The following is a 25,968-nucleotide window of genomic DNA, read 5'->3' as shown; positions in this document are numbered from 1 at the left end:
TGACCTAAACAAGTAAGTTGTATCAATTAACCGGTTACGACACAAGGTCGGGCGAAATGTGTTCAATTAGTCATATGGCTCGTTACGACTCGATTAGTATAGCATGTGAATCACGTTGTCAAGTTTCATGCAAGAATCAAGTATAAAATACGATTAAAACTATTGCATAAGTGCTTGGTTAAGTTTGACTAAAAGTCAAACTTGGTTAAAGTCAAAGTCAAAGTCAAATTCAACGGGGTCGGGTCGGGTATCCGACAATTTTCTCATGATTTAAAAGTATATATAAACATGTTTGCCAAGTTTCATGTTAATCGGAGTTACGAGTAAGTGGGGGTGAAAATGTGAAAAACAAAAAGTAGTTGGGACAGACCCAAATGGCGCGCCGCTCCATATTTGGTGTGCCGCTCCATTTAACTGATCAGCAAGTCTGGCAGTTTTCACACTCAAGCACGAATCCAAATTCAAATACACATAAATCATAAACCGTAAACATCCAAAACAAGTATCTTATATCGTTGGAAAGGTATTTTGATAAGGAGTACAACTAACCACTTTTCATCAAGCAAAACATCATTTACAATAGCCTAAATCTCGTCAAGTGATCATTAAATGTTCAAAATCATCGTTTCAAGTTTACAAAATGCATTTTAAGATTCGGGAATCCAATTCACACATATGATATGCCGTTTTGAAGGTAATGAAACATACATTACAACTAAACACTTACTAATAACATATCATGGCATTCGAAACATCAAAAGTTCGCTTTAAGTCTATCAAACCCTAATCAAAATTCACAAAAATCAATAATCATGCGTTTGAAGTTTTCTTACTCAACCTACGCATCAAAACGAAGCTAGTGATACTAGTTACATAATTAAAACATGAACTTTAACAAATTAACAACATTAACTCATCCAAAATCAAAGATTAAGCACACCCATTTCAAATGTTCAAACTAGTTACTCAAAACAACGATTCGAGCAAACAAAACATATATTCATGTTATACACGAGCCATAGACACTAACTAACACCATTTCAAGTCAAAAATACGAATTTAGAGAAATCTAGAGTTTTAGAAATGTTACCCAAACGAGATGAAATTGGTACCAAAATGTAGAGGATGAAGAGAGGATCACGAAAATGTAACTTGTTTTGATGTTTGCTTCTCCAATCGGATTTAGATGATGATTGTATGATGAAGATGAAATGGTGGATGTTTGAAGTAATACTTGAGAAAAAAAGGAAAAAGAAATGAAAATGAAATGAATGGTGGAGATGGTGTTGACTAAGTCAACATCTAGTTACCATTTTGCTCACTTGGCAACATTAGTCCCTCAAGTTTGTAGTCGGGTACGGAAATTAACCGAACGAATATTTTAAAAACGCTAGAGCAAACGATTGATATTATAATTAAATAATGGGGGTATTATGAACGTTAGTCAACGGAAACTACGAATTTAAATAACGAAAGATATTATATATAAAATAAAAAAAAACAGTGTTAAAAATAAATTTAACGGAAAAACGCGGGATGTTACATTACCTACACCTTAAAGGAAATTTCATAGCGAAATTTAGTTGGAAGTAGTAGTCGTTGTTTCTTCTTCGAAACCTTGGCGTTGCAAATTCTACGAATAAGTGAAGGTACTTCTTTGGGCATTCCAACGAACTTCGACAGTCGGGATTTTTCGTCGTTTCAGAGTTTGATTTCACGATTTAAAATTTCAATCGGTTTTCTCATGAAGTGGAGTTTGCCATCGATATTAAGCTCATCGGAAGGAATAACAAGTTCTTGTTCGGCAAGACACTTCTTCAAGTTTGATATATGGAATGTATGATGAACGGAGACTCAAACGAGTCAGAAAATCTAAACGGCTAGCAACGGGTCCAAAACGCCCCAAGATTTTAAAAGGATCGAAATATCGTGGATTTAGCTTTCTACGTTTCTCGAAACGGATTACACCTTTTCAAGGTGCGACTTTTAGTATTACTCGGTCACTCACTTGGAATTCGAGAGGTTTACGTCTAACATCGGTATAGCTCCTTTGGCGACTACGGTCGTTTTGAGTCTTTTCTTGGATTCGAATGATCTTAACGGTTATTTCATGAATGAGTTCGATTCCGGTGGTTTGATTGTCACCTACTTCGGTTCAACAATTAAGAAAATGACAATTTCGGCTATATGAGTTTTCAAAAAGTGTGGCGTAAATACTTCAGATGAAAATTATTGTAGTAACAGGATTCGGCTAAGGGCAAATACTTTTCTCAAGTAAATTTGAAGTTGATAACACAAATTCGTATTACGGTTTCCAAGGTTTGAATCGTATGTTGGTTTGGTCCTTCGGGTTGTGGTTGTTGTACTCATGTCTAAACGTGGTCCCGAGGCTTTTTGTAAGGAACTCCGAAATCTAGAAGTGAAACGAGGATCTCGATCCGAAACGAAGTACATTTCTGTAAGGTATATTTGAACAAGTTTGTTAGGACCTGAAAACGTTTATTGGAACAAGTTTCTGTTTCTCAAGAATTTCGCACCGCGGAAGATTTATCGGTTTCCGAAAACATTTGTTAGAGTAAGTTTCTTATCGGTTTCTGAAAACGTTCGTTAGGACTATTCACCCTCGTGGCGAATACTAGTATAACGTGAAGAGTCTCTCCCTCCATTGAGAATGTAGAATAAAGATTTCCTTAAACGGAAGTACGAGTGTGATGCGAGAGAAATTTCCGCCTCGAGGTGAGCATAACAAGCATATCGTAGTTCGTCAATAAAACTGCGCGAAGACGAGATAGTATACAAGTGTAACATACGTCTGATGTTGAAAGAATTTGCCATTCATTTTGAAGCATAAATATGGTTCGACAATAATCGAAGATGTGGGTTGTTATTAGTATTCTCGGAGTTTTCGGATGTTCAAACAAGAAAAATGAAGTCATGTACATGGCACTTGGTGGTGATTAGGTTGATCGAGTCTAATCACCATCACGTGTCATTAGAACTTTGGTATGACTTACCATAATATAACCACGTTGATCGAGTGTCGTTATATTACGCTAACTCATACCTCCATCCCCACATCACTCCATAGATTCAGGTTCGTGTAATCGTGAAGTTTTAAAATGAACAAAGCATAGCGACATCACCAACGTGACTCGTATTTAATCGAAAGAATTAGTGCAACTCTGAAGAAGCATTCCCTGAGGGAAGTGTATAAATGATTGTTCACGTCAATGCAATTCAAGTCAAACAATAATGTATTCCGGTACGAGAAGTGTACCGAATCATGATAATGAATAGTACGCAACCGTAGTGACAAAATAGTGATGACGATACTCACCTAGAGTAGTGATGGTAGTAACAAGAAGTGGTAGATAGTAAGGAACACCGATGTGACACCGATAGTAAGTTGAAACGGTGGCGAAGAACAATCTGGGAGACAGAGTTTTCGAACAAGTGTGAGTAATGAAGTCGTCGTCAGCCTTACGAGTATGAATCTTGAATTTATGTGTGTCACCAAAAAGTTGCAGAATACAAGTTCGTATGATGAAAACTTGGTACCATTAAGAAGTTTACCTAAGAATAATTCAAGTATAATGCACAAGTAGTCAAGTAAGTGCTATCTATAGCAAATGTATGTCAGAATGCAATGGCTAACTATCCAGTTGTAGTCTAGATTCACTAATGCGTCCTAACGACTCTGTCAGACACACTAATGCACATCCTAGTTCCCTACAACCAACGCTCTGATACCGTCTGTAGCAACCCGACAAAATCGTCATTGATGGCGCCGTTAACTTAGGTCCCGTTGCGTGGTCACAGTCCCTATATGAGACGCGTTTGACCAAAATTATGTCGCATTCATTTGAAAAGTACAAGACTTGCAAGGTTTAGTTTACAAACGGTTCGACAACACGTTTAAGTTTACAAAGTTATAAAGCATAAATGAAGTAACTTGCGACATAATATAAGTTGAAAATCACAGTTGCTATAAATAGTGTAAGTATGTAAACATTTGTTTGAATCCAAAGGTGCTATCACTAGCGTATGCATGTATGCTTGACTCCAAGCAAGTAATCAAAGTGTATGCATGTATGCTTGACCCCAAGCAAGTATGAGTGTACGCGAAAGCATGTATCAAATAGCCATGTATGAACCTGAGAAACATATAGAAAACTGTCAACGAAAAACGTTAGTGAAATCATAGGTGATTTGGTAAACGTTGTATTTGAATCACAAGATTTAATATAAGATGATTATCAAAATCATTTGCATTCCAAAGTTGTTATTTGTTTCGCGGGCACCCAATTATCAAACTTAACTGTTTTGTACCCTGTTACGTAGTGTTAGAAAATACACTATACTCGAAAATATATTTCATCTGCTAACGGTAGCGAACCGTCCGAATGAGGCTCGTCAAGCCCATGTGATCACATAATATAAGTTCTCGTTTACACCCTGCAAGTGTAACTAATAATAATTGAATTGAGGATTTTTGTTCAAACCCGTACGTGGAATATTCGTTTTCGTACTTGTGTTCAAAGTGTAAAAGTATGATACGTATATGTTTCTCATCACATAGTTTAAAGCATAAAAGTTTTTTGAAAGATGGGACTATGATCTCACCTCGAGTGCACGAGTATAAAAGTACTTCACAAAGTAAACGTGTGCATGAAAGTTGCTTAGCCTTGACCTAAACAAGTAAGTTGTATCAATTAACCGGTTACGACACAAGATCGGGCGAAATGTGTTCAATTAGTCCTGTGGCTCGTTACGACTCGATTAGTATAGCATGTGAATCACGTTGTCAGGTTTCATGCAAGAATCAAGTATAAAATACGATTAAAACGATTGCATAAGTGTTTGGTTAAGTTTGACTAAAAGTCAAACTTAGTCAAAGTCAAAGTCAACGGGGTCGGGTCGGGTATCCGACAATTTTCCCATGATTTAAAAGTATATATAAACATATTTGCCAAGTTTCATGTTAATCGGAGTTACGAGTAAGCGGGGGGTGAAAACGTGAAAAACAAAAAGTAGTTGGGACAGACCCAAATGGCGCGCCGCTCCATATTTGGCGCACCGCTCCATTTAACTGATCAGCAAGTCTGGCAGTTTTCACACTCAAGTACGAATCCAACTTCAAATACACATAAATCATAAACCGTAAACATCCAAAACAAGTATCTTATATCGTTGGAAAGGTATTTTGATAAGGAATACAACTAACCACTTTTCATCATGCAAAAACATCATTTACAGTAGCCTAAATCTCGTCAAGTGATCATTAAATGTTCAAAAACATCGTTTCAAGTTACAAAATGCATTTTAAGATTCGGGAATCCAATTCACATATGATATGCCGTTTTGAAGGTAATGAAACATACATTACAACTAAACACTTACTAATAACATTTCATGGCATTCGAAACATCAAAAGTTCGTTTTAAGTCTATCAAACCCTAACCAAAATTCACAAAAATCAATAATCATGCGTTTGAAGTTTTCTTACTCAACCTACGCATCAAAACGAAGCTAGTGATACTAGTAACACAATTAAAACATGAACTTTAACAAATTAACAACATTAACTCATCCAAAATCAAAGATTAAGCACACCCATTTCAAATGTTCAAACTAGTTACTCAAAACAATGAATCGAGCAAACAAAACATATAGTCATGTTATACACGAGCCATAGACACTAACTAACACCATTTCAAGTCAAAAACACGAATTTAGAGAAATCTAGAGTTTTAGAAATGTTACCCAAACGAGATGAAATTGGTACCAAAATGTAGAGGATGAAGAGAGGATCACGAAAATGTAATTTGTTTTGATGTTTGCTTCTCCAATCGGATTTAGATGATGATTGTATGATGAAGATGAAATGGTGGATGTTTGAAGTAATACTTGATAAAAAAAAGGAAAAAGAAATGAATGGTGGAGATGGTGTTGACTAAGTCAACATCTAGTTGCCATTTTGCTCACTTGGCAACATTAGTCCCTCAAGTTTGTAGTCGGGTGCGGAAATTAACCGAACGAATATTTTAAAAACGCTAGAGCAAACGAGTGATATTATAATTAAATAACGGGGGTATTATGAACGTTAGTCAATGAAAACTACGAATTTAAATAACGAAAGATATTATATATAAAATAAAAAAAAAACAGTGTTAAAAAGAAATTTAACGAAAAAACGCGGGATGTTACTGTTAAGTCATCAATAAATTGATGCTTGCAATTAACTAGATTAACAGAGCTATCTAAATTAAATGAATATGAATATAAACGAAAAAATTAAATGAATATGAATATGATATCACATTTATTTACATCCCTAAAAAAAATTAAACGAATATGAATATGATACATATCACATTCATTTACATCCCTACCTCTAGGGATGGCAGTGATCATCTGACTGATGGATATCCGCTTGATCTTATTCAATTAAAGCGAATATGGATGATCTTAAATATATATGGATACGGATATAGATGAATGTAATGAATTTGAATATGGATATGAATTAAATATTTCATTCATGAATATATCCATTTACATCCGAAATGCATATATAAATATACAAAAATATGGATATATGCATATACAATAACTATTACAAATATATTTACCATTATACATACATTTTGTTTCCAACCATATAATGAATTAATTATGAGGAATCACAATATAACATGTAAATTTAATTTAATAAACATAAATATTGGACATAATTTGTTATAATCCATGTTTGATGGTAAATTTAACAAATTGTATTGAATCTTCGACAAAAATTACACAGTGGAAGGATTTCAATGTAATTTTAAATTTATTTTTGTTGTATACGTTTTTATTTTCATTACATATTAGAAAATATTATAACATTTCTTAAATATTCAATTAATATTCATTAACCCGTTTAATCCACCGAATATGAATATGGATAGATGAACTGAATCTAAATGAAAATAGATATGAATATGAATATGAATTAACAAAAACTAAATGATTATGAATATGACTATCCATATACTATCCATTATCATTGCCTACTACCTACCACCGAGAGTCCAATTCCGAGTCCCAAAGTCAAATCCCACTCTTCTTTAACTCACTTCAACTCAATCGTAACTAAACTTTCAATTCGAATTTGATCTATAACCTAAAATGACTTCATCATTCACCGTTAAAATGATGGACGGATCTCTTCCTCCGGTCACCGTTTCTACTGTCCTACCTACTACTCCTGTTAAACCACCCACCCTTCCTCTTCAGGTTATTTCTCTTTTACATATATTACTCGTATTTTTTTCCTTCATTTAAATACTCACAGTTTAACTAGCTAATAATTAAGTTTTCTGTTGCGTTTCTTGATCTCGTTGTTCATTTCTGTATATTACTTAATTAATTAATTCCTGATGTGTTTTGTAACATTAATTAATTGATATAAAGGGTGGGTGGTTTAACATATATACCGGTTATGTTCTAACACCTTTTAATTAGCTGAGAGCTTTCCTCTTTTTGGATTAGAGTTTGATTAAGTACACTACACTTTCAGAATTTAATTTACTTTTAGCTGTGGTTAGTTTGATGATTACTGATGCCAAAAAATCGCCTTTGAAAAAAAAAAAGTTTGATGGTCATATATATTGCTAAATTTGGCATTTATATATTTCTTCCGTTTTTTTTTTTAAAGTAACACATTCATATTTCAAATGTTGAATTCTGTATATTAATATGTACTTATAACTTATACTATGTAATACTACTATACTTACTATATACTATATATAAACTCTGCTCATTTGAAGATTCATTTTAAAACCACTAATCGGTTCCAAGTTTAATCCCTACAAGCATGACAAAGTATTCCTTTGGAGCCATGAACGCCTTTTCTGAAACGGATATTTTTTCCCCGATTTATGTAGAGGGCCTGGGCACTGTGCTTAAACGTTATGTCAATATTACGATTTCAACGAAAACAAAGACCCGCTTATCGGTTCTAGTCGCATGAGATATATGATCAATTAATCAATTATCAATTAATAGATTAAAAGCAGAGTCTTTTTTACTTTGTAGATGTTACCAAATATATCATCTGTCAACTGCAATTAATTCGTATCATATTTAGGCCTATATGTTTCCTTTATAACATTACAGGTTAGGTTTAAAAAATTACAAAAGCTGGAAACACCCAATAAAACATCCAAGAACATCTCCCGAAGAGATCTAGCATTGTTTTTACCCGCAGCTGCATCTTTCAGTGCTGTCACTCTATCGTCACCAAAACCAGCTCAAGCACGAATGAGTAGATCTGAAATCAAGAAGATGTTATTGGAGAAACTCAAGATGCTCAGAGAAAAGGCCGGGGGGTTATCAAAGCCAGAACCTGAGGAAATTGAAAAGGTTACTACACCACCTTCACCACTCGAAGACAAAAAAGTTCAATCTTCACCATATCCTTCAGTAGCAAATAAAGAAATTCATTCATCCCCTGCCCCACCAATAGTAGAGAAAACAGATCATTCTTCACCGTCTCCACCAGTAGCAGAAAGGGAAGTTCATGTACCACAAGAACCACCGCTTCCCAATATACAGAACGATAAGAAAAATGTAGTGGAAGCGCCAACACTTCCATAATGATATGGCGTTTTAGTTAGGCATTGTTTGCTGACTGACTGAATCAGATGGAATGTGAGAATTATATGTATGTCATGTAAGAGCAGTGAGTGTAAGTGGTCGTCTGCAGGTAGGTTGAATGCAAGTTGTTGAAATCCGAAATGAATTTGTTTTAATTTGGCTCTTGAAACATGCATTACTTTAGGTAGAGGTATCAACGGTCATTTTGATCTATTACATTTATTTACTACATACATAAAACATTGTAGCATTTTGTATCGGTTGAATGTTAGTCTTCTTCTATTACGATACCCAAGATCTATATATATAGAGAAAAAACTCAAGTACCAAGAATCAGCATACACAACTACGAATAATAATGAGCATTAGGGCCAACCTTAATTGTTGTAGGCAAGGTTGTAAAAAACGCTATTCGGAGATTAATCGTTCGGGACATTTGAAGGATTAATCGGCAATTCGGAGATTAATCGGGGATTAATCGAACGTTGACAATTGTTGACTTTTGAAAATAAATATAATAAATAATAACTATAAATATATTAAATATAACAGTTTCAAAAATGAATAATTGATTAAATAATTTTTTTTACCGAATTAATCCCGTTTAATCCCGAATTAAACCCGTTTAATCCCGTTTAACCGTGTTTGACCGAATTAATCGGCGTTGACCGTTTTTTACAACAAATTACATTAAACTTAACGGAAGTGTTAGATTTCCGTTTAATCCCGTTTTTTGCAACACTGGTTGTAGGGGTACTTTGATACCAGTCAGGGTTTATAAAATTCGGTTACATTTCTTATTCATTTATTTAGATATTTAAAATTAAATACTGAGCATTAGGGCGAGAATTAATTAGATTCTCAGTGATAATGAGTTAAAGCATTGAGCGACTAGAAAAAACTGTGTCAAGATTCACCGTAATTCTTTGACGATTGAAAACCATACAAAGGTATCTGTTTCTCATTCCCATTCAAACACGTCCTTCCATTTTCATCACATATTTTATCATTTATTTTGTTGGTGATATGGTAAAATCACACCTAAATTAATTATACTAACTAAATGGTTTTAAGACACGAATTAGACAACTAATCCCGATCAATGTAATAAAGTATTTAGCTAGTATATATTCGATCCACAGAGTGCGGTTGTCTCAAAATTAAAAAATATTTATCATTCTAGAGTAAAAACTGTAAAAGTGGGAGTTTTGTAGTTAAAATAAAACAAAAAGTAAATAAATGAAATTCAAGGATTAAAGAGCAATGTTCATTTGGATGCTTCACAAATATGGTAGATTGTCTCTAACACTTAAAGCCGATTAAATGTCTAACAACTATAATTCAATCTCTCATATTTTATCATTTATGTTTTTGATACACAAGCTATGATAGTTTAAGCTTATTTTTCTCATAAGCTCTAGCTTCTAGCATTGTTTGGTAGAAAAATATTTCAGAACTTATTAAAAAAAAACTTATTAAAAAAATAAGCTCTGGAAAAATAAACTAGTTGAAGTAGCTTATGAAAATAAGCTAGGAACCTTATGAAAGTAATATTACATTATTAGCCCCTAAATCATTATTTATCATTTTTTTTGTCCTTTTATATCATTTTACATACATAAGCTCCAATAAAACATAAACTTCAGCTTCTAGCTTAACAAATAAGCTCCAACTTCTAGCTCCAGCCCCAGCTACAAGCTAGTTTCATCCAAATCACACCCATAAAAAGATAATCTTATATTGATTCTGAATAATAAAAGGTGATATTTTCAAATTCATTTTTGATAGATCTAATACTAATTAGTGTTATGTTCTTATAATATCCTCAAATAAGGTCTAAGTATAAAACTTATGTAAATAATTGTTAAGAATAGAAAATATATCATGTTTGGTCCTCAAAGTTTGTATCAAAAATCAAGATGAGATCACCCGGTATCAGGTCTCGCGCTCGGGGAGCTTGATTACCCGAGATTTTACCTTTTATGAGAGAGCCAATGTGCTCGTTAATAGAAGAGTTTCCTCGCTTACCAAAAAAAAAAAATCAAGATGAGATCTAAAGTTTAAATCGATTATGGTTGCTCCCAAATTTTTAACATTATACACATTTGATCCCATGATTTAATAGACGTTAATACCATCGAGTTAAATGAAATACATGGAAAACATGTGATGGGCTTTTTCGTCTTATGAGAGTTTACGCTTTCTTTTCTCATAAGCTCCAGCTTCTAGCCTTGTTTGGTGAAAATATTTCTGAACTTATTAAAAAAATAAGCTCGAAAAAAATAACCTAGTTGAAGTAGCTTATGAAAATAAGCTAGGAACCTTATGGAAGTAATATTACATTATTAGCCCCTAAATCATTATTTATCATTTATATTTTGTCCTTTTATATCAATTTACATACATAAGCTCCGGTTACATTACCTAACACTTATGAAACATAAACTCCAACTTCTAACTTAACAAATAAGCTCCAACTTTCAGCTCCAGCCCCAGCTACAAGCTAGTTTCATCTAAAAACACTCATAAAAAGATAATCTTTTATTGATCTGAATAATGAAAGGTGATATTTTCAAATTCATTTTTAATAGATTCACTACTAATTAGTGTTATGTTCCTATAATATCCTCAAATAAGGTCTAAGTATAAAACTTAGGTAAATAATTATTAAGGATAGAAAAGATATCATGTTTGGTCCTCAAAATTTATATCAAAAATCAAGATGAGATCCAAAGTTTAAATCGATCATGGTTGGTCCCAAGTTTTTAACATTGTACACGTTTCATCCCATGATTTAACAGACGTTAATACCATCCAGTTAAATGCAATACATGGCAAACATGTGATGGGCTTTTTCGTCTTTTGACATGTTGCAACTTAAAACCCTGTTTTACATAAACCGGTGGTTGCAAGAAGGGTAAAATCAACCATGTAAATGATCCAAACATATAAACATGGAACCAAAAATTGAAAAGGAATATAAAAATGAAACATTCATTTTGTAAATTGAATGTCCAAAACAGAAGAGATTATATAATTCCCGTAGTAGCAGCTTGAATACAAGATGATTTCTACACATGAGATGGGTCACCCACTGCATCAAAACAACCAACATCACTCTCACGAACCTCCACAGTCTCATCATGACAAATCCATCCACACTAGCACCATCTGATCTTAACTCCGCATCATCTACAACACCATTCCAACCATCGTCTCGAATCATATCACGATTCAAAGCCAAAATCCACTCGAACAAAAAACCAACTGCACAAAACCGATCAATACGAGAAATATCAGACACTTCTTTTATCCAAACCTAAGCATTCATGCTGGCATGCTGCCTTCTTTAACTTCCAATACGACATTCAAGAGTACGTGAATACGTTTTACAGAGGACCAGTGGCGAGTTTAGGTATTAGGGAGCCGGGTCCCGTGACACCACTAGTGTAGCGACCCGACCAAAACATGTTTGACGGCGCTGACTACTTAGGTCCCGTTACGTGATCATAAGTCTTTATCATGACGTTTGACCAAAATATGTCGCATTTATTTCATAAGTAAAAGGATGTTTCAAGTTTACAAATGTAGTTCAAAAGACTAGTTACATTACAATGTTTAACGTACGAATGAAACCTATGCGACACAATTTAAAGTAGTCAAAAGACGCTCCAACTATGCATATATACTCGACATCCAAGCAAGTATCAAAAAGAGTGCGGAAGCATGTATCAAGTAGCTTTCAAGGACCTGAGAAAACATATAGAAAACTGTCAACGAAAACGTTGGTGAAATCATAGGTGTTTTACGTTGCATTTGAAACACAAGATTTAATATAATATGATTATCTAAATCATTCGCATTCCAAAGTTATTTGTTTCGCGGACACCCAATTATCAAACTTAACTATTTTGCACCCTTTGCGTAGTGTTAGAACATACACTAGACCCGAAAATATATTTCATCCGCTAACGGTAGCGAACCGTCCGAATGAGGCTCGTCAAGCCCATGTGATCACATAATATAAGTTCACGTTTACACCCTGCAAGTGTAACTAATGATAATTGAATTGAGTCTTTTTGTTCAAACCCGTTAGTGGAATGTTCATTTCCGTACTTGTGTTCAAAGTGTAAAAGTATGTAGTATAAAACCGTATATGTTTCTCATCCCATGATTTAAAAGTATAAAAGTTGTTGAAAGATGGGACTATGTGTGACAACCCAGAAATTTCCAACCAAATTTAAACTTTAATCTTTATATGTTTCCGACACGATAAGCAATATTTGTTAAGTTAAATTTCAAGAATTTTAAACTATGTTCATACATTCATTCAACCTCGACCAAGTTCCAACGATTCACGAACCATTAAACGAATATGATTATATATGTATATGTGTATATATATTATAACTTGAAACGTAAACAAAATTATAGATTAAATACTTTATATGATTGTATCTGTTTCAAAATGTTTATCAATGGAATTAGAAGATAAGATCAAATGATTGAATTATCAGATATATTGAATTATGATTACAAGTCTCTGTTGAAAGACCCACGTTGATTTGAGAAATCTTTCCATTTTAACAATATTCGGAAAATGGTAAAGTGATTTATAAATAAGAACAAATTGTCAATCACTGAGAACTAGACAAAGGATAGTGGAAGATTGAATCTCATAAAGACTCGATTGATCTATTTAGTTTCAAACGTACAAAAACGTTTTCAGTTTAAAAAGAACTTTATTATTAAAACGTATATAACTTTTATAAATATCTAGAACCACTTTTGACAACTCATTACTTAACTAGTATGATAAAGATAACGATATTTATATTTTATTTTATTAAATATATATAACGATTTAAATTAATATTATATATATTTATACGCGTATTATACGTACATAGTTTTATACTTTTACTATACTTAAACTTTACCTTTACTTTATTTTTACTTTACTTTAACTTTAATAATCCACTTTAATAATTCATACTTTAATAGTTCACTTTAATAATTCATACTTTAATAATTCACTTTAATAATTCATACTTTAATAATTCACTTTAATAATTCATACTTTAATAATTCACTTTAATAATTCATACTTTAATAATTCACTTTAATAATTCAAAAATCTATTATAAATAGAATTCAATAGGTTTCATTATTTCATAGAAACTTGAAAATATTTTTCTCTAAACTCTCTCAATCGATTTACATATATATATTTACTCCGTATTATTTCAAGATATTATTAGTATACATAAAATATTACGATGGAGTGCTGTCTGAGTGATTTCGAAATTGTTTTTCGAGTGGAATAGGATTAAGAAAATTATGGGTTATAGCTATGGAGGTGATTGAGTATGGTTCATGGGTATGCTCGTGAGGTCAATATAGTGTTTATCATTTCCGTTGCGTCTACGTACCTTTCCTGCAATATTGAATCTCAATATTGATACGTGAGTACTCATAATTTAAGTTTTACATACTAATAGTGTATCCCTGACTAGTGCTCGAGTATTTAGAATTATACATGCTTGTACTTTTGATATTGCCCTTAGACAGGTTAGGTTGAATCTTGAATTAGTTACACTTGCGGTTGAGATAAGGTATAAGATATGCATGTCCTTGGAAAGCTAGTGAAAAATTAAGAACTTTTCCTTTAGATATCGAATGGTTTCGATGAACGGATTAGAAGTTATAATCGATTGAATTTTCAATATTTTTATTAAAAATGATTATTATTATCGTCGTTTTTATCGTCGTTCTAGTTTTATCTTATTATTGTCATTATTATTATCTTTATCAATAAAAGGGATTTATCATTAAAAATTGTTATTTTTATTTATTTATTACTATCGTTATTATCGTTAAAGTTATAATTAGTATTATTATTATTATCCAATTATTATTATTATTATTATTATTATTATTATTATTATTATTATTATTATTATTATTATTATTATTATTATTATTATTATTATTATTATTATTATTATTATTATTATTGGTATTATTATTATTATTATTATCATTATTAATATATATATCATTATTTAAAAATGGTTATTGTTATTGTTATTATTATTATTACTATATTATCATTAAGATAATTATAATTATTAGTATTATCGTTAATAATGTTATAGTAACTATCATTATTAATATTAGTGTAATTAAAACAAATATTTGTAACACCTAATTATTTTGATTACTATTATTATCATTATTATGAACACGATATAAAAGATGATTAAAAGCTATTAAATGAAACGATTAGGAAATAATGGGTAAGAGTATCATGATAAAATTAAAATATTATAAGATATTGATTTAGATAAAATTATCGTTCTTATTATTTTTATCATTACTATTATTATTAAAAGTATCGTTAGTATTAAAACTATCATTTTAACAAAAATTATCATTTTAATAGAAATGTCATTGTTACTATAAAATATCATTATTATTATTATTTTAAATAGAATTATTATTTTAAAGATAATATTAAAAATTATTGTAAATATTAAAGTTATCATAATTAGAATTATCGTTTTATCATAATGTCATCTTAGTAATTATAAATGTTGATATTTTTATAATAATAATTATTATTACAAAATAATACAACTTTTACTTACTATCATTATAGATATTATTTTCTCAAATAAATATGCGATACAAATATATTTTACTACGTGTAATAACTTACTTTAATAATACCTATCATATTATCTTTATGATATTAAATGAACCCTATAAATTTTATTATAATATATATAAAAGTATATTTTATTATATAAATTTAATATAAAATTTTATTTATTAATAAATAAATTATATTATTTACTCTAATAAATCTTTTAAAAATATTTAAAAATATAAAACGACGATATTTAAACTATATATTAATCATGTATAGATTTTTGGAAATTATTTTGAGTCAAATTTACTTTTGTTGACTTTTGCATATTAGTCTCGAGCATTAGGATTGTGGTACACTATGACTTGACCTAATTTGTTAGACAAATATTGACTAACACATAAATATATATAATTAATTTAGGTTCGTGAATCCGAGGCTAACCTTGCACTTGTTCAATGACGTTATATGTATTTTTACTACGAAATACAGTATGGTGAGTTTCATTTGCCTTTTTACCCTTTATATTTTTGGAACTGAGAATACATGCGCTTTTATAAATGTTTGACGAAATAGACACAAGTAATTGAAACTACATTCTATGGTTGAATTATCGAAATCGAATATGCCCCTTTTTATTAAAGTCTGGTAATCTAAGAATTAGGGAACAGACACCCTAATTGACGCGAATCCTAAAGATAGATTTATTGGGCCTAACAAACCCCATCCAAAGTACCGGATGCTTTAGTACTTCGAAATTTATATCATGTCCGAAGGAGGATCCCGGAATGATAGGGGATATTCTTATATGTATCTAGTTAATGTCGGTTACCAGGTGTTCACCATATGAATGATTATTTTTGTCTATATGCATGGGACGTATATTTATGAGAACTGGAAATGAAATTCTTGTGGTCTATTAAAATGATGGAAATAAATGATTATGATAAACTAATGAACTCACCAACCTTTTGGTTGACACTTTAAAGCATGTTTATTCTCAGGTGTTAAAGAAATCTTCCGCTGTGCATTTGCTCAATTTAAAGATATTACTTCGAGTCTTTCATAGCATATTTAGAAGAACGTTGCATTCGAGTCATTGAGTTCATCAAATATTATTATTAAATCAATTTATAGTTGGATAGTGGATATTATGAAATGGTATGCATGCCTGTCAATTTTTAATGTAAAGAAAGATTGTCTTTTAAAAACGAATGCAATGTTTGTAAAATGTATCATATAGAGGTCAAATACCTCGCAATGTAATCAACTATTGTGAATCGTTTATAATGTATATGAACGGGTCCTTTCAGTTGGTATCAGAGCGGTGGTCTTAGCGAACCAGGTCCGCATTAGTGTGTCTAACTGATAAGTCAATATGATGCATTAGTGAGTCTGGACTTCGACCGTGTCTGCATGTCAAAAGTTTTGCTTATCATTTTGTGTCAAAAATTAACTACTTATCATCCTTAGGAAATTACCTGCTTATCATTTTTAGTCTAAGACACGTCTTGCTGCATTGATTGCATGAATAGTGTATAGACAAAAATTCATATCTTAGCATATCTGCTAAATCATATCTTATCGTATCTGTTACTTTAAACTTTTCCTGACATATCCCGCAAAGTCCTCCGTAATCTACGAAATCTTTTGATCTATATATATATATATATATATATATATATATATATATATATATATATATATATATATATATATATATATATTCTATGTAATTAGAATACCATCCGTTATCCAAAATCATTTCATATCGAAAAAAAATCCTTTATCCAATCGTACGAAATGGAATTCGTCATCAGTTCAAGTCACTCAGATTCCGAAATGGAATCCCATTCAAGCTCCGAAAGCAGTGTGACCGGAATAGATCAACCAATCAGTCATCACCTATTCTGGATGAATTGGGGATGGGTTCGTAGCCTCCTCAATCATTGGAGACAAGAAGAAGGTGATCCCTTCCATCCACCACATTGCCCTCTTGACGAAGAACCAGAAGCACTTACTGGCGAACCTGTCCGAAACACCATGTTCTTGCTCATTTCCAGAGTATCTCATCACGATTATATATTACATCAAGTTTTAGATTTTATTTATCCGCTCGTCCGAACCGACAATCACCCCGGTGTAATAGAAGAAGTCAACGACCTTCGCGCTCGGGTAGTGGCTTTGAAGAATATGGTGCAGAGATTACAAACACCAGCAGTAGCATCTGCAGCATAACCAGTACCACCATCATCAACGCCAACAGTACCATTACCACCTCCAACCACAACCGCGTCGTAAACCTCAACTTCACAATCTGTCCCACGAGCATCAACGTCATACGCACCATAGATACCAAGGAGTACCAACAACAATAACTTACGAAGTATTAATTCATAACTTTATTGGAGAAACATTCCGCGGAAATTATGTAATCTCTAAAGTCTTAGAGATTATCTAATCTAGCCCTAACCATAAATCAGTTAAGCGAACCAAAATGATAGAAGGAAGAGTAGAAACCCTGACAAAAATGGTGTGTGATTAACAAGCTAAACTTGCTTTACCAACAGCATCAACAGTACCGTCAGCGTTACCAGCATCGTCAGTACAGTCAACATCCGAATCAACAACACCGATAACATCACAAACTCCGTCAGTTCAAGAATCACTGTGGACATTATTACGAATCAATAACGTGTACATTGTATCAACGAGTTACGAAGAATTAACTCATTCCCTCTGAAGAAATTATATGTATATTATATATATATATATATATATATATATATATATATATATATATATATATATATATATATATATATATATATATATATATATATATATATATATATATATATATATATATATATATATATATATATATATATATATATTTTTTTTTTGAAATAAATCTTTTCGTGCTAAGCTATTGTGTGTGAATCTTAACTACTCGGTTAATTCATATTACAAATATGCAATAATGTACGTCCTTCGGCCGCAACTTAACCAGCGTTAACTACAATCTCTGTCGCAATTCAACAAATTCCAATTCATAATAAATCAAGTATATATTTGATTTTACACTTTCATCATCAATGTACCCGAAACTTTTCAGATAACATCATTCGTACTTTGCGAAATTCACAAGAATTCCACGAACTGAACATCATACATCAACAAATAACGAAGTATTGATTCATAATTTTAATGTCATTAAAGAAATACTGCGTAAAAGTTATGTACTTTTTAAAGCCTTTAGAGATTATTCAATTCTAGTTTCAACCGTAAATCAAACGAGTTTAATTTAACATTAACTCATTAAATCTATGTTACATCTGAAGAAAATATACATATATATATTTTCATAAAGACTGTAATAAAATTCTTTTGTATAAAATAATAATTGTGAAATTTTTTTAACGGGTAGGTAATACCCGAGAGATATATAAATTCACAAATAATATGTTACATTCTTCGAATCTGATTCAGCAAATCATCTATTATACTCCCTACTTTCACAACAATATACATTCTTTTATAGAAATCAAAATAACCATACTCATTCAAAATTTAATTACATATTCTGATTTTGAAATCTCAAAATTCAACTCGAGATATGACCAAAATCATCACTCTTAGATCCTTACATCTTTCACAAGCTATATTTTGACTTCAAAACTGTGTTAGAACATCAAATGTATGTTAACGATTACAATCTGTGTTCAAACCCTTCGAAAATTTCTGAAGACACTTCGAATGATGAGCAATCGAGATGATGATCCAACCACATGTTACCCACATTTATGTACCCGAAAAACTCTTGAAACCAAAGTAAAACTTTAAACAACATATCCGCGTCAGATTCTTTGGCATTTATTAGCAAAAATAACTTTGCGACTCCTATTCAAAGTAGCAAGTTTTGTCACAGCTCCAGCAAGTCAACTTCGACTTTTCAGTCAGACTAACCTTATTATAACCTTGAGATATACAGCATCATTACTAGGGAACCTTTTACATTCCACCACATTATTAGCAGATGTACCAACAACTTCATTACCCTTTGACTTTAGCCTCTCCAAAAAGTCATTATAATTATTTATTGAAACCCCATCATTTACTCATTCGCATCTTGTAATGAGAATTGCCACACGAATCATTGGGAATTAGCAATCAGCATTTTGAAATCTCGTAACATGTCTACGGCAACAATTATATGTGTATATATAACGTCTATCTTCTGGACTTAATTTGAATGTAAAGTTTCTGAAAAACACTCCGAACTAAGAATTGGTTCTCCGAAAATGGAAAAAATGCTGATGAAGCAGCAAAAAATATAAACGACTTTAAACGGTAAAAGCTGGATGATAATGATGAAGTGTGCTGGCAAAGCGCAGAAAAAGAGAAGTTTTGGAACTGGAAAACGGATTGAGCAAAGTAGGAAGGAGGCTGTGGACAAATTACAAAGACTGAACCTGACTTCAAAGGATCCAAATGATTCAGTACCTGCTGAAGTCATTAACGAATACCTTGCTCCTGACTCTAAACCCCTGCGGACAATGAAATGTCCCATTCTTATTGATTAAAAACGTTCCATATTAATTGATTTCGTTGCGAGGTTTTGACCTGTATATGAGACGTTTTTCAAAGACTGCATTCATTTTAAAACAAACCATAACCTTTATTTCATCAATAAAGGTTTAAAAAGCTTTACGTAGATTATCAAATAATGATAATCTAAAATATCCTGTTTACACACGACCATTACATAATGGTTTACAATACAAATATGTTACAACAAAATAAGTTTCTTGAATGCAGTTTTTACACAATATCATACAAGCATGGACTCCAAATCTCGTCCTTATTTAAGTATGCGACAGCGGAAGCTCTTAATAATCACCTGAGAATAAACATGCTTAAAACGTCAACAAAAATGTTGGTGAGTTATAGGTTTAACCTATATATATCAAATCATAATAATAGACCACAAGATTTCATATTTCAATACACATCCCATACATAGAGATAAAAATCATTCATATGGTGAACACCTGGTAACCGACATTAACAAGATGCATATATAAGAATATCCCCATCATTCCGGGACACCCTTCGGATATGATATAAATTTCGAAGTACTAAAGCATCCGGTACTTTGGATGGGGCTTGTTGGGCCCGATAGATCTATCTTTAGGATTCACGTCAATTAGGGTGTCTGTTCCCTAATTCTTAGATTACCAGACTTAATAAAAAGGGGCATATTCGATTTCGATAATTCAACCATAGAATGTAGTTTCACGTACTTGTGTCTATTTTGTAAATCATTTATAAAACCTGCATGTATTCTCATCCCAAAAATATTAGATTTTAAAAGTGGGACTATAACTCACTTTCACAGATTTTTACTTCGTCGGGAAGTAAGACTTGGCCACTGGTTGATTCACGAACCTATAACAATATATACATATATATCAAAGTATGTTCAAAATATATTTACAACACTTTTAATATATTTTGATGTTTTAAGTTTATTAAGTCAGCTGTCCTCGTTAGTAACCTACAACTAGTTGTCCAAAGTTAGATGTACAGAAATAAATCGATAAATATTATCTTAAATCAATCCACGACCCAGTGTATACGTATCTCAGTATTGATCACAACTCAAACTATATATATTTTGGAATCAACCTCAACCCTGTATAGCTAACTCCAACATTCACATATAGAGTGTCTATGGTTGTTCCGAAATATATATAGATGTGTCGACATGATAGGTCGAAACATTGTATACGTGTCTATGGTATCTCAAGATTACATAATATACAATACAAGTGGATTAAGTTATGGTTGGAATAGATTTGTTACCAATTTTCACGTAGCTAAAATGAGAAAAATTATCCAATCTCGTTTTACCCATAACTTCTTCATTTTAAATCCGTTTTGAGTGAATCAAATTGCTATGGTTTCATATTGAATTCTATTTTATGAATCTAAACAGAAAAGTATAGGTTTATAGTCGGAAAAATAAGTTACAAGTCATTTTTGTAAAGGTAGTCATTTCAGTCGAAAGAACGACGTCTAGATGACCATTTTAGAAAACATACTTCCACTTTGAGTTTAACCATAATTTTTGGATATAGTTTCATGTTCATAATAAAAATCATTTTCTCAGAATAACAACTTTTAAATCAAAGTTTATCATAGTTTTTAATTAACTAACCCAAAACAGCCCGCGGTGTTACTACGACGGCGTAAATCCGGTTTTACGGTGTCTTTCGTGTTTCCAGGTTTTAAATCATTAAGTTAGCATATCATATAGATATAGAACATGTGTTTAGTTGATTTTAAAAGTCAAGTTAGAAGGATTAACTTTTGTTTGCGAACAAGTTTAGAATTAACTAAACTATGTTCTAGTGATTACAAGTTTAAACCTTCGAATAAGATAGCTTTATATGTATGAATCGAATGATGTTATGAACATCATTACTACCTTAAGTTCCTTGGATAAACCTACTGGAAAAGAGAAAAATGGATCTAGCTTCAATGGATCCTTGGATGGCTCGAAGTTCTTGAAGCAAAATCATGACACGAAAACAAGTTCAAGTAAGATCATCACTTGAAATAAGATTGTTATAGTTATAGAAATTGAACCAAAGTTTGAATATGATTATTACCTTGTATTAGAATTATAACCTACTGTAAGAAACAAAGATTTCTTGAGGTTGGATGATCACCTTACAAGATTGGAAGTGAGCTAGCAAACTTGAAAGTATTCTTGATTTTATGAAACTAGAATTTTGGAATTTATGAAGAACACTTAGAACTTGAAGATAGAACTTGAGAGAGATCAATTAGATGAAGAAAATTGAAGAATGAAAGTGTTTGTAGGTGTTTTTGGTCGTTGGTGTATGGATTAGATATAAAGGATATGTAATTTTGTTTTCATGTAAATAAGTCATTAATGATTACTCATATTTTTGTAATTTTATGAGATATTTCATGCTAGTTGCCAAATGATGGTTCCCACATGTGTTAGGTGACTCACATGGGCTGCTAAGAGCTGATCATTGGAGTGTATATACCAATAGTACATACATCTAAAAGCTGTGTATTGTACGAGTACGAATACGGGTGCATACGAGTAGAATTGTTGATTAAACTGAACGAGGATGTAATTGTAAGCATTTTTGTTAAGTAGAAGTATTTTGATAAGTTTCTTGAAGTCTTTCAAAAGTGTATGAATAAATATTAAAACAATAACTGAGTCGTTAAGTCATCGTTAGTCGTTACATGTAAATGTTGTTTTGAAACCTTTAGGTTAACGATCTTGTTAAATGTTGTTAACCCAATGTTTATAATATCAAAAGAGATTTAAAATTATTATATTATCATGATATTATGATGTACGAATATCTCTTAATATGATATATATACATTAAATGTCGTTACAACGATAATCGTTACATATATGTCTCGTTTCAAAATCATTAAGTTAGTAGTCTTGTTTTTACATATGTAGTTAATTGTTAATATACTTAATGATATGTTTACTTATCATAATATCATGTTAACTATATATATAACCATATATATGTCATCATATAGTTTTTACAAGTTTTAACTTTCGTGAATCACCGGTCAACTTGGGTGGTCAATTGTCTATATGAAACCTATTTCAATTAATGAAGTCTTAACAAGTTTGATTGCTTAACATGTTGGAAACATTTAATCATGTAAATATCAATCTCAATTAATATATATAAACATGGAAAAGTTCGGGTCACTACAGTACCTACCCGTTAAATAAATTTCGTCCCGAAATTTTAAGCTGTTGAAGGTGTTGACGAATCTTCTGGAAATAGATGCGTGTATTTCTTCTTCATCTGATCTTCATGCTCCCAGGTGAACTCGGGTCCTCTATGAGCATTCCATCGAACCTTAACAATTGGTATCTTGTTTTGCTTAAGTCTTTTAACCTCACGATCCATTATTTCGACGGGTTCTTCGATGAATTGAAGTTTTTCGTTGATTTGGATTTCATCTAACGGAATAGTGAGATCTTTTTTAGCAAAACATTTATTCAAATTCGAGACGTGGAAAGTGTTATGTACAGCCGCGAGTTGTTGAGGTAACTCAAGTCGGTAAGCTACTGGTCCGACACGATCAATAATCTTGAATGGTCCAATATACCTTAGATTTAATTTCCCTCGTTTACCAAATCGAACAACGCCTTTCCAAGGTGCAACTTTAAGCATGACCATATCTCCAATTTCAAATTCTATATCGTTTCTTTTAATGTCAGCGTAGCTCTTTTGTCGACTTTGGGCGGTTTTCAACCGTTGTTGAATTTGGATGATCTTCTCGGTAGTTTCTTGTATAATCTCCGGACCCGTAATCTGTCTATCGCCCACTTCACTTCAACAAATCGGAGACCTGCACTTTCTACCATAAAGTGCTTCAAACGGCGCCATCTCAATGCTTGAATGGTAGCTGTTGTTGTAGGAAAATTCTGCTAATGGTAGATGTCGATCCCAACTGTTTCCGAAATCAATAACACATGCTCGTAGCATGTCTTCAAGCGTTTGTTTCGTCCTTTCGCTCTGCCCATCAGTTTGTGGATGATAGGCAGTACTCATGTCTAGACGAGTTCCTAATGCTTGCTGTAATGTCTGCCAGAATCTTGAAATAAATCTGCCATCCCTATCAGAGATAATAGAGATTGGTATTCCATGTCTGGAGATGACTTCCTTCAAATACAGTCGTGTTAACTTCTCCATCTTGTCATCTTCTCTTATTGGCAAGAAGTGTGCTGATTTGGTGAGACGATCAACTATTACCCAAATAGTATCAAAACCACTTGCAGTCCTTGGCAATTTAGTGATGAAATCCATGGTAATGTTTTCCCATTTCCATTCCGGGATTTCGGGTTGTTGAAGTAGACCTGATGGTTTCTGATGCTCAGCTTTGACCTTAGAACACGTCAAACATTCTCCTACGTATTTAGCAACATCGGCTTTCATACCCGGCCACCAAAAATGTTTCTTGAGATCCTTGTACATCTTCCCCGTTCCAGGATGTATTGAGTATCTGGTTTTATGAGCTTCTCTAAGTACCATTTCTCTCATATCTCCAAATTTTGGTACCCAAATCCTTTCAGCCCTATACCGGGTTTCGTCTTCCCGAATATTAAGATGTTTCTCCGATCCTTTGGGTATTTCATCCTTTAAATTTCCCTCTTTTAAAACTCCTTGTTGCGCCTCCTTTATTTGAGTAGTAAGGTTATTATGAATCATTATATTCATAGATTTTACTCGAATGGGTTCTCTGTCCTTCCTGCTCAAGGCATCGGCTACCACATTTGCCTTCCCCGGGTGGTAACGAATCTCAAAGTCGTAATCATTCAATAATTTAATCCACCTACGCTGCCTCATATTCAGTTATTTCTGATTAAATATGTGTTGAAGACTTTTGTGGTCGGTATATATAATACTTTTGACCCCATATAAGTAGTGCCTCCAAGTCTTTAATGCAAAAACAACCGTGCCTAATTCCAAATCATGCGTCGTATAATTTTGTTCGTGAATCTTCAATTGTCTAGACGCATAAGCAATCACCTTCGTTCGTTGCATTAATACACAACCGAGACCTTGCTTTGATGCGTCACAATAAATCACAAAATCATCATTCCCTTCAGGCAATGACAATATAGGTGCCGTAGTTAGCTTTTTCTTCAATAACTGAAACGCTTTCTCTTGTTCATCATTCAATTCAAATTTCTTCCCTTTATGCGTTAATGCAGTCAAGGGTTTTGCTATTCTGGAAAAGTCTTGGATGAACCTTCTGTAGTAACCAGCTAGTCCTAAAAACTGGCGTATGTGTTTCGGAGTTTTCGGGGTTTCCCACTTTTCAACAGTTTCTATCTTTGCCGGATCCACCTTAATACCATCTTTGTTCACTATGTGACCGAGGAATTGAACTTCTTCCAACCAAAATGCACACTTTGAAAACTTAGCGTACAATTCTTCCTTCCTCAATACTTCTAACACCTTTCTCAAATGTTCACCGTGTTCTTGGTCATTCTTTGAGTAAATAAGTATGTCATCAATGAAAACAATGACAAACTTGTCAAGGTATGGTCCACACACTCGGTTCATAAGGTCCATGAACACAGCTGGTGCATTAGTTAAACCAAACGGCATGACCATAAACTCGTAATGACCGTAACGTGTTCTGAAAGCAGTCTTTGGAATATCATCTTCTTTCACCCGCATTTGATGATACCCGGAACGTAAGTCAATCTTTGAATAAACAGAAGAGCCTTGTAGTTGATCAAATAAGTCGTCGATTCTCGATAGTGGGTAGCGGTTCTTGATGGTAAGTTTGTTCAACTCTCTGTAGTCAATACACAACCTAAATGTACCATCCTTCTTCTTGACAAACAAAACAGGAGCTCCCCATGGTGATGTGCTTGGTCGAATGAAACCACGCTCTAAAAGTTCTTGTAATTGGCTTTGCAGTTCTTTCATCTCGTTGGGTGCGAGTCTGTAAGGAGCACGAGCTATTGGTGCAGCTCCTGGTACAAGATCTATTTGAAATTCAACGGATCGATGTGGGGGTAATCCTGGTAATTCTTTCGGAAATACATCGGGAAATTCTTTTGCGACGGGAACATC

At 32.6% G+C, this 25,968-nt stretch overlaps 1 protein-coding gene across 1 annotated transcript; it reads left to right on the top strand.

Moving 5' to 3' along the window:
* Positions 1-7,055: 7,055 nt before the first annotated feature.
* LOC139858655 (uncharacterized) lies at positions 7,056-8,921 on the top strand. Its single transcript, XM_071847489.1, has 2 exons — positions 7,056-7,275; positions 8,161-8,921. The coding sequence occupies exons 1-2, from the start codon at positions 7,168-7,170 to the stop codon at positions 8,638-8,640; spliced, it is 588 nt and encodes a 195-aa protein (XP_071703590.1). The 5' UTR covers positions 7,056-7,167; the 3' UTR covers positions 8,641-8,921.
* Positions 8,922-25,968: the final 17,047 nt, after the last annotated feature.

Source organism: Rutidosis leptorrhynchoides, chromosome 7 (genome assembly GCF_046630445.1).
Source record: "Rutidosis leptorrhynchoides isolate AG116_Rl617_1_P2 chromosome 7, CSIRO_AGI_Rlap_v1, whole genome shotgun sequence".
Taxonomy (NCBI): Eukaryota; Viridiplantae; Streptophyta; class Magnoliopsida; order Asterales; family Asteraceae; genus Rutidosis; species Rutidosis leptorrhynchoides.
Note: the sequence above shows the minus strand (reverse complement) of the source record. Positions and strands in the feature narration are given on the sequence as shown.